General features: G+C 46.9%; 1 protein-coding gene across 2 annotated transcripts in view; it reads right to left on the reverse strand.

The window, feature by feature from the left end:
• The window catches only part of LOC121712834 (membrane-associated guanylate kinase, WW and PDZ domain-containing protein 3-like), an 82,411-nt gene that overhangs the window by 17,384 nt on the left and 55,027 nt on the right, over window positions 1–10,000 (reverse strand). For both annotated transcript variants that reach the window (XM_042096886.1, XM_042096887.1), the window contains exons 9-12: window positions 7,779–8,292; window positions 5,974–6,652; window positions 4,806–4,869; window positions 4,134–4,547 (exon numbers count right to left, since the gene is read on the reverse strand). In XM_042096886.1, coding sequence (XP_041952820.1) covers window positions 4,134–4,547; window positions 4,806–4,869; window positions 5,974–6,652; window positions 7,779–8,292 — 1,671 coding nt within the window. The remainder of the gene's footprint in view (window positions 1–4,133; window positions 4,548–4,805; window positions 4,870–5,973; window positions 6,653–7,778; window positions 8,293–10,000) is intronic.

The raw sequence follows: 10,000 nt of genomic DNA on the forward strand, positions 1-10,000 counted from the left end.
CTCTTCTTACTGGAGAGGAACGAGGAGGAGAGAAAGAACAAGACAGAAAATGATTGATAGGCAGATTGAAAGAGAGCAAATGGTAATGAGGACAGAGAGAGAGAGAGAGAGAGAGAGAGACAGAGCAGAACGGAAGAAGAAGTGATGTATCTGCACTCTAATTTCACTCTAAGCATGTAAATGTGTGTTGGAGTTAGTGAAGGAGATGGAATTGCACTGGGAGGGCTGGCACACAGTCTGGGAGAGAGGGATGGAGGGACAGAGGGATGGAGGGAGAGAACAGAAAGACAGAAAAAAGCACCAGCAAAAGAGATGGAGAGGAATCAAATCAGCCACAGACCTCTAGTCCTCTAACAACACAATTTAGAGGAAGGTTTCTCACGATGATACAAAGATGAACAAGTTTCCAATTTCCGTACTACAGTGGATTTACATAAGATACAAATTATGCAGTGGTAAATAATTTAAAAAAAATCCTATTCCTATTTCCAAACATAAGACTGACCAATCAATCAATTAACAACAAGTGTAACAATGTTTACCACTCTAAAATGCACATATGTACTTAACAATTCGTAGAGCATGAAGTATATATTACTTTAGGACAAGTAATATAAAGCTTGGCAGAATAACACAACAGGTTGTGTTTTGACAGCTGGTAAGTGCATCAGTGGCCCAGTCAAACTGGCATCAGCATATTCAGCTCCGCTGGCCCCAGTCCCGCGGAGCGCAGCGTTCAGCCGTGTCATTGTTAGCGCTGGCGGACGGTTTATCTTTGAAACAATGGCAGGGCGAAGCGTGGCATGGACACCAAGTGAAGCATCCATTCAGAGGGTGTCGAATGCCGTTGATAGGAGCGTTAACTGCAGCCCGTGGCACATTCAAATCCCCTGGGGGCCGCGGGCCAGGCCTAAATCCCTAGCCCTCCCAGCTTCAGTACATTTAATCTGCCAATTGATCCCATCGATTTGCACTGACGACTCTCTCTCTCTCTCTCTCTCTCTCTCTGTCTCACTCTCTCTTTCTCTCTCTGTATCTATTGCTAATAGCTGTCTCATTCATATAAGCACTGACCTAAACAATAGCTGTACGAACACTGCTCCATCATACATGACCCTTTCTAGTGGTGTGCTTATGTGTGTCTGTGCCTGTGTGCATACACGTGTGTGTGTGTGTGTGTGTGTGTGTGTGTGTGTGTGTGTGTGTGTGTGTTGCTCACAGCATTTGACTCACAATCTATTTCAGATCCTGTTACTTGCTTTCAGAGGGTCATGTGCCATCTAGCCATGTGGCACACACACATACTGTACACACACCATCACAAAGTATACAAGCTCAGTAGTATACACAAAACACACGCACGCACGCACACACACACACACACACACACACACACACACACACACACACACACACACACACACACACACACAAACACACACACAGGCACTCCTTCTCTCACACACACACACACACTCTCTCTCTCTCTCTCTCTCTCTCACACACTCACACACACACACACACACACACACACACACACACACACACAGGCACTCACACACACACATATAATATAATTTATTCATGCTTGCACACACCTCATTGACAAGAGCACACAAAGGCAGTGGCGTCCTGAGAAGAGAAGGGGAGCACTGCACCATCAGCAGATTGAGTGGACCTGTCACCGTGGGGACGAAGCGGTCGCCATAGACACCCCAGTTGTTGCCGAGTGTTTGGTGACATGCTGGCCTCATTAAAAAAGCAGAGGAACGCAGTGCTAAATCAGGTCAGCTGGGGCTTAGGTGCAGGAGGGGGGGCACACACACGCACACAACCAAACACACACATAAATACACAAACACACACACACATACACACAACATCCACCCTTCTCTCTCTTATACACACACACACACACTTATACAACCAAACACACACACACAGAAACACACACACACAGAACACACACACACACACACACACACACACACACACACACCATCCACCCTTCACACCGATACACAAACATACATACTGTTGCCCTGCCTGAGTGTTTAGTGTAGCCAAAAGCAGCTGACTCCACATGATGTTCCAGAGATAAGGGCCCAGTGTGGCATGGTTCGGGCCCTGATCTGGCCCAGATGAGGGCTGCACTTGGCCCATACACACTGCAGGGTTAGCTCTGATGTGAGCAAAGACAGCAGGCCAGCAATGGTCCAGCTGAGATGCAATGGACTGTCTAACAACCTGGCAAAGCAGGCTCTTAACGGTCATTTAAGCATGTAATGGCCATCCGTTATGAAGCACCAAGCATCCGTTATGAAGCACCAAGCACCATTGAATCAGTTTAGATTTACATTTACATTTAAATGTAGTCGTTAAGCTGATGCTTTTCTCCAAAGCGACTTACAAAAAAAGGGAAACAATAAAGGTACAGTGCAACAAGGACATGTTAGTGCAGCAATAAGTACTACAGTATAAGTACTACTCGCATAGAATCAAGTGAACATTCCAGAAGGGGAAACAGATTACACTCCACTGCAGGTTCTCTGACACAACAACTGCAAATAATGCTACATGTATGTGGTAATGGAACTCTCCTGAAAGGGTCCATAGAGGTCGTCCAGAGGTTCTCACACATCTAAGGGGGGGGGGTCACCATGAATAATGCATAACCTCATTCACTGAAAATGCTCCTAACGAATTCTGTCACAGAGATCTGCAGCATTACAAGAGATTCATATAATTATGAGTATGTGTCAAGGGGTTAACGATGCTAGCATTTTCAAGTCGATTAAGATGAACATGGCTTTGCACCAAGGTTAAGCAATCTGTGCACTGAGTGGGGAAGGTTCATTATGGGAGCTCAGCAAAGTGGGGCATCATGGGGACTTAGTCAGAGTGAATCATGGGAAATGTAGTCACTGAAAGCATCTGTTCTGAAGTGTCCCTTCATGTGTGTGATCTCTTTAGAACAGTCACGTTCTGTGAAGTCTGACAATGATACGCAAAGCCCAGGGCACAGTGACCATCACAGAACTCAGCGGGGTTTGTCATATTAGAATGCGGGCTACAACAGAGCTGTTTATTGTTTATTTGTTTATTTATATACTGTAGTATTTATTTACGCGTTTATCCTGCCCGAGTCAACGCCCTCTGGAGAGGGTTTTATTTATAGTAATGACCTGGCTAGAGGAGGTTAGACTGACCATTAGCTGTTGATGTGTTTACTCACGGATGTGTTTACTCATAGTGCTAAGGTCAGGTCAAGCCCTATGCAGTTCCTTGAGACAATATTCATTGTTAGAGCAATACAGCTGTAGAAATACACTTAAAAGACATGGCTGAGGGTGAGGGGAAGGGAGAAGGGTCTAGAAAGCCATAACATACTGTATAAAAACTAGATACCATGAAACCATGCAAATCTTCAGCACTCATATCCTGAACACTACACTACAACACAGCTCAGTTTTTAGAACTACTCCACCCTGGCGCTCTGGCACTTCATATGAGCGATACTGCTGGGACAAAAAAGGAACTTAGTAGATTTTTTTCTCACAGCAGTTTGCCTCATGTACTGATCAAGAAACCAGCATTATTAAAAACCCGCAGAGCCGTGGCGTGAAGATAGCACTGAGGCTCCGACTAAAAGGCTCCACTGACTCTGGAGCGCTGAAGCCCGCCTGCCTGCTGCAGTTGTGCCAAGCAGCCTGCTGTGGCTGGGGTCCAGCCCTCTAAAAACTCATCTCCCCTCCTCCAGCAGCCCACTGACCCCCCCCTCCCTCTATATGCCTTTACGAGCTCCGAAAAACGCTTGGCAAGGTAAAAGCCGGGTAGATGAGAGAAAGAGAGAGAGATTGTGTGTGTGTGTGTGTGTGTGTGTATGTGTGATAGAGAGATGTTGTGTGTGTGTGTGTGTGCGTGTGTGTGTGTGTGAGAGAGAGAGAGATTGCGTGTGTGTATGTATGTGTGTGTGTGTATGTGTCTGTGTGTGTGCACGTGTGTGTGTGCCAAACAGCTGTCCATTCCGGTATGGGGAACAATGTGTCAGAGGAGAGGACAGAGGACACCAGCCTCTAGAGGAAATGACATCATCTACCCTCCATCCTCCACACTATCCATCATCGCCTCACCTCGGCCGTTCTCCACGTCCTGCGAGGCGATGACAAATCCAAACCCTTCGCCCGGCCGTCGTTTCAGCTCCACCTCGTAGCCGCGCGGGGTTGCTGGGGGAACGGGCGGAGTGACCGCTGCCGCCCGCAGCTTCTCCCGTTCCTCCCTCCGTCGCGAGCTGGGCCGCGGGCTGCCCGCCTCATCTGCGCTCATCCAATCACGAGGCTCCATGGTGAGAGTGACAGGCACTGAGTCCAGGAAGCTGGTGCTCTGCACCAATGAGGAGCGCACCAGCGTGGGAGGGGGAGGGGTCATAGAGGTGCGGGGCACCACAGAGTCCATCTGCGGGGCCTGGGGGTCGCGGGAGAGGTGGGGGGAGGGAGGGGGTCGGTGCCTACGTATGGAGGCTGGAGAAACAGAGGAGTATATGGAACCTGAGAAAGAGGAGGAGGATAAAGAGAAAAAGAGTAGTGAAGGAGGAGTGTGAGGAAAGGAGAAACATTTACATATTTCACAACATTACATCTACAGTGGACAAAGCAGTCCACAGACCAACAAATGTCCATTTACTTTCTAAAACAGTCACCCACTTTTTCAAAAAGTACAGTTTCACAGGGCACAGCTTAAGAAAAGACATTGATCTCCATCCAGTATGTATTTCCTGACTTGAAGTGCCAAGACTACAAACTCACCTCCTCTGTAAACCAGTAGAACGACTTCTCCTCTTTTGGTGTGCTCTTGTAGGACCCTCTGGACCTATAGAAGAGATTGTGTAAAACAGTGGTTAGCATTTTGCTCACAAACTAGCGAGCTAGCTCCTAAAACCTTGCCAACAACAGACAGCACAGCTGACACTGGTCTTGCTGGCATACTAACTGGTGTGTTTTGGTGAAATATTGTGCTGTCATAGGATACTATGAATCTAGAAAATAGATCATTTTAATCCTTCAAGCTTTCCTGTCACAAGGAAGAGGTATTACTGGAATCCCCTACCTCCGCTTTTGTTTCCTGGAAGGCAGCCATCAGTTGAAACTTTCATCACTTTAATTACACCTCCAATAAAAATTAGCTTTTACAAATTATCACACACACACACACACACACACACACACACACACACATTTTAAAACACAGGGTTCCCACTCTAAGTCAAATGTAAAATTCCATGACTTTTCCCTGACTTTCCTTGACAAAAAAAAAATGAATTTCCATGACTTACTAATGAATAGTACAATATAGCGACCAATGATTTCAGAGCACCCGTGTAGCGGTCAAGAATCGTATACTTTTTTAGAGCAGGAGATGAATAAATGGGCATTGAATAAACTCAGTTGGGCTACTCAAGCAAGCAGTAAAGCTAATAAGCAGATATATACAAATTCTGCATAGAAATATTTTTGTATTAGTACTTTGGCAAGAAAATGTTAAACTGCTACAACAAAATCCCCTGATATTCCATGACTTTGCCCCAAAAATGATCAAATTCCCTGACTTTCCATGTCTGGAATAGATTTTCTAAAATTCCATGATATTCCAGAAATTCCATGACCCGTGGGAACCCTGAAAACATCATCGCTGAGATTATTCTACACTGGATGTCTTGGCACAATGGTCGGGCCTGTTCCTGAGTCCAGAAATTCATCTTGGGTTGGTTACAAAGAGTCATACTGTTGTTAAAGCAGTTTCACGTGTATCCATACTGTATGAGACACACATACATACAGACACACACACCCACACAAACAAACACTCACACATACACACACACACACACACACACACACACACACACACAGACAATCACTCTCTCTCTCATACTTTCTTACCTCATCTCACACACTCACAAACACACACACACACCTGAGCGAAGCTGAGGCTCTGCACATCAGCGCCGTTGATCTTGACGATGGCGTCTCCCGGCTGGAGCCCAGCACACTGCCGGCGGTCCAACACCATCTTGACCACGGCCAGACGCCCCCCTTGCCCTCCCGCCGTCACGCTGAACCCCAGTCCTTCCCCCGCCTCACTCTGCTGCCCCAGAGCCACCGGGACCAGCTCCCCCCCGACCAACCCCAGGTCCAGCCCCAATCTGCCCCCACCCCCACTCCCACCGCCACTGCCCCCACTGCTCATGGCTCCTGGGGATGGGATGCTGCTGTTGGGGCTCCCCCCGGCGCTGCTACCGCTGGCCCCTACACCGTTGAAGCCAAAGTGGGGCGACCCCCCTCCGGCGGAGCCCAGGGGGTCAGAGGCGAGTCCCCGGGCAGGGGTTGGAGGCGTGAGGAGAGCGTGGTGCGGTTTGGGCCGGTGGAAGCTGCCGCTGCTGCTGGGCCTCCGCACTGGGGAGGAGGTGAGCGAGGAGGTGCCCGTGGGAGGAGGGACGGGGAGGCCCACCTCGGGCTGCGGGAGGGGCAGGTGGGAGATGGGGAGGACCGGGGCGTAAGTGGAGAGGTCACTCTCAGACGACTTGGCCGAGTGAAGGCGCAGAGGGCTGGGAGCGCAGAGGGAGTTGTTGTTGTGGTTACGGATGAGTGAGGCCCTGGGAGTAAGGGATAGAGAGAAAGAGAGAAAGAGAGAGGGAGAGAGAGAGAGAGAGAAAGAAAGAGAGATGGATAAAGAGAGCGAGGCAGAGAGAGAAAGAAAGAGAGAGAAGGGTGAGAGTGAGAGAGGAAGAGATAAAAAAGAGAGTTATAGACAGACAGTCAGAAAGACAGTGAGTAAGAGAGTGGTAGAGAGAAAGCATGAAAGAAGGAAAAAGTAAGAGAGAAAGAAACAGAGAGAAAAGAGAGAAAGAGACTGTATTTGTCATTTATAATTATGTCTAGTAATGCACTTTGTGCATGTACTGTATCTATGTCCCGGTACAGCATTACTGATGCTGCGTCATTTAAGTAGTGCATGTACTTATTCATCCGTCTACCGTGAGCATATCTCTTGTTTGTGTGTGGTTCTGTGTGTATCTCCTGAGGCTTGGAGTGCTATGTTTGTGTTATCTCTGTAAAAGCAGTGTACTCTCAGGTACTGCGTGACCACAATAGAGAGCAGGAGAGAGAGAGAGAGGGAGAAAGAGAGAGAGATAGAGAGAGAGAGAGGGGGGGGGGGGGGATCAATAGCCCTCTGTAGCATCCCAAAAGCAGAGAAGGAGCTGAGTGTGTGTATCGAAGCCATGCATCACAATCAGGATGTTGTGAAAACAGGATGTTGTGGCTGGAACTTCCAAACATGCTTCAGCTTTGCCTCATTAGCTCCCAAAGTGATAGAAATGTTTGAACAACAAAGATGGCCTCAGTTGGACTTCCAGTTTTAGATACTTAGATACTTTACAATTATTCTATAATCACTTCCAGTACTGCTGCTTGTAAATTTGATCTTGATTGATTGTCTTGATTTATATTTCCTATATAGCCAAATATCACCTAAATCAGACAGACATATAATGACAATTCCATAAGAATGAAAGGGAATAATCTTCCAACATATTATGTAGATGGCTACAGTGCCCATACCACACTTGGGTCCAAGTGCCTATAGTACAGTCATTTCCAGATCCCACCCCATCTCTCTCCCCTCACTTCCTGTCAGTATTTTCACTGTCCTGTCCCAATAAAGGCAAAAAGCCCAAAAAATATGCTTTAAAAAAAAGGAAGGTTTGGGCGATTGGTTACCTGTGGGAGCCGATGGCGGACACAACCTCGCTGTCGCTCTGACTGGCCAGGTTGTCCTGGGCGTAGTGCAGGTGGTGATGGAGCCCTCTGGACGAGCGTGGGCGGAAGCCCGGCCCCACGTTGGAGTAGGACGCGTAGGACAGCGGCCCGCGGGGCGGCGAGGACATCGGCGAGGCGGTGTTGCCGTTGGCGTCCAGGCTCAGCCGTGCCATCCTGCGGGCGTGGATGCCCGTGTAGGTGCGCTCGTGGTGCGGGAGCACACCATTGAGGTGCAGGTGGGGCAGGGGCAGGGGCTGGGGCTGGGTGGTGGTGGGGCCGGACGAGAGGGGCGGGGGTCCCGGCAGGACGGGCAGGGGCTGCTTGGGGCAGCCGTCGGGGTCGTAGAGCATGGGGTATCCCCTGCGCACCACCACGTCCACGCTGTGGCCAGTGGGGATGGTCTTCAGCATCGCCACAGCCTCCTTATGGGACGAGCCCAGCACACACACGTCATTGATGTACACCAGGATGTCCGCTGAGGAGACAGGCACAGACACACACACACACAAATTAACAGCAATATTCAAGATCTTACCTTTTTTCAATTTCTTATTTTATAAATAATGATGTTAAATAATAATGATATAATATAATGTTAATGTTCATAAGAATAATTGATGTCAACCAGGATGTCTCCCGAGGAGACACACACAGACACAGCAAAGGTTTTCTTCTTAAAATTTCTCCTTCTTCATAAATTCATAATACTGATTTATGTAGGTCATTGTACAGTATTCATTATAGTTCATATTTTGTTGATAAATGCTAGCCAAAATACTGTACAATACCTTCGAACTCATTACACAATTATCAACTTGCCTGTTGAATATATGTGCAAGTTATTACTAATATATAAATATAGTGTAATGATAATATGAAGTGGGGAGATTTTTCTTAGCAGGCATGCTAGCCAGAGGGAACACCCAGAGTTTACCCACTGCAGTCGCGCTGTTACACAAGACACAAACTCTGTTCAGCATCCCTGATGATTATCTGCCTCCTACAGAGGACACTCAAAGGCTACTACTCAAATTCAAAGGACAAAAGGAGGAGGAGGACAAAAAAAACAAAACAAAAAAACAATACAATATCCCCCACACACACATACACACACACAGCTGAAGGACCCTCTCCTGAGAGGCCATTTTTTCATTTTTGTTTAGCTCTTTGAAATTTCAGTAGGTGGTTTTAAATTTATCAAAAAAGGGTTTTCTTAATTCTTCATACTTTTCACAGTAAAGAAGAAAGTGCTCCTCTGTCTCAACTTTCCCTGTCTGGCAGTGACGCACATGTTCTTTCTTCTTTTGGCATACAGGTCTTTCTATGCCTACCAGTTTCCACTGCAAGGGTGTGGTCACTGAGCCTGTACTTGGTCAGGATTTACCTCTGGTTTGTATCTCTGACAGAGATGAGATACTCTGCCAATTTATAATCTCTTTTTAGGGTTAGATAAAATGTCATCCTACTTTGGCTTTTAGTTTGGTTTCTCCAATGTTCCAAATAATCTTCTCTTGCTTGTTTGATGATTTTATTGACACAAATTTGTAGTTTGGAAGTAGAACTGGTCTGAGCGTATTGTGTATTAGTTTTTGTTACTGAATTAGTGAGCTTCAGTACCAGCTGGCACAGAGGACTCTTTTCTGGGTTCAGTTCCTGAGTTTTAAATGTCTCAAACTGGAGTGTGTTTTTAGGACTAGGTTTCAGGTGCATCCAGTATTTTAGGGATCTTTTTTGAATAGGTAAAGCCAATGGGTAACGGCCTAATTCTGCTCTACATGCGTTGTTGGGTGTTTAAGTTTGAAGTTTCAATGCAGTTCTCTCTGTCTGTCTGTCTGTCTGTCTCTCGCTCTCTCATTTCAGCCCTTTTATTTTTTCCCCTTTATATCTTTCTCCCTCTCTCTCTCTCTCTCTCTCTCTCCTGTGGAGATGAAAGGACAAACACAGTCCTGACCTTACAATTTCATTTGTGTGTTTGGCTATCACTGAGTCACTGTATGTGTGTTTAAGTGTAATACCTAATCCCTTCGGGCAACGCTAATCCACTAAACCAATCTATTATCACACACAACACACAAATGAAATGTCTGTCTATTCTGGGCTCCGTATGTGTGTATATTTTGGTGTGTGTGTGTGTGTGTGTGTGTGTGTGTGTGAGTGTGTGAGTGTGTGAGTGTGTGCACTGT

Source organism: Alosa sapidissima, chromosome 7, assembly GCF_018492685.1.
Source record: "Alosa sapidissima isolate fAloSap1 chromosome 7, fAloSap1.pri, whole genome shotgun sequence".
Taxonomy (NCBI): domain Eukaryota; kingdom Metazoa; phylum Chordata; class Actinopteri; order Clupeiformes; family Clupeidae; genus Alosa; species Alosa sapidissima.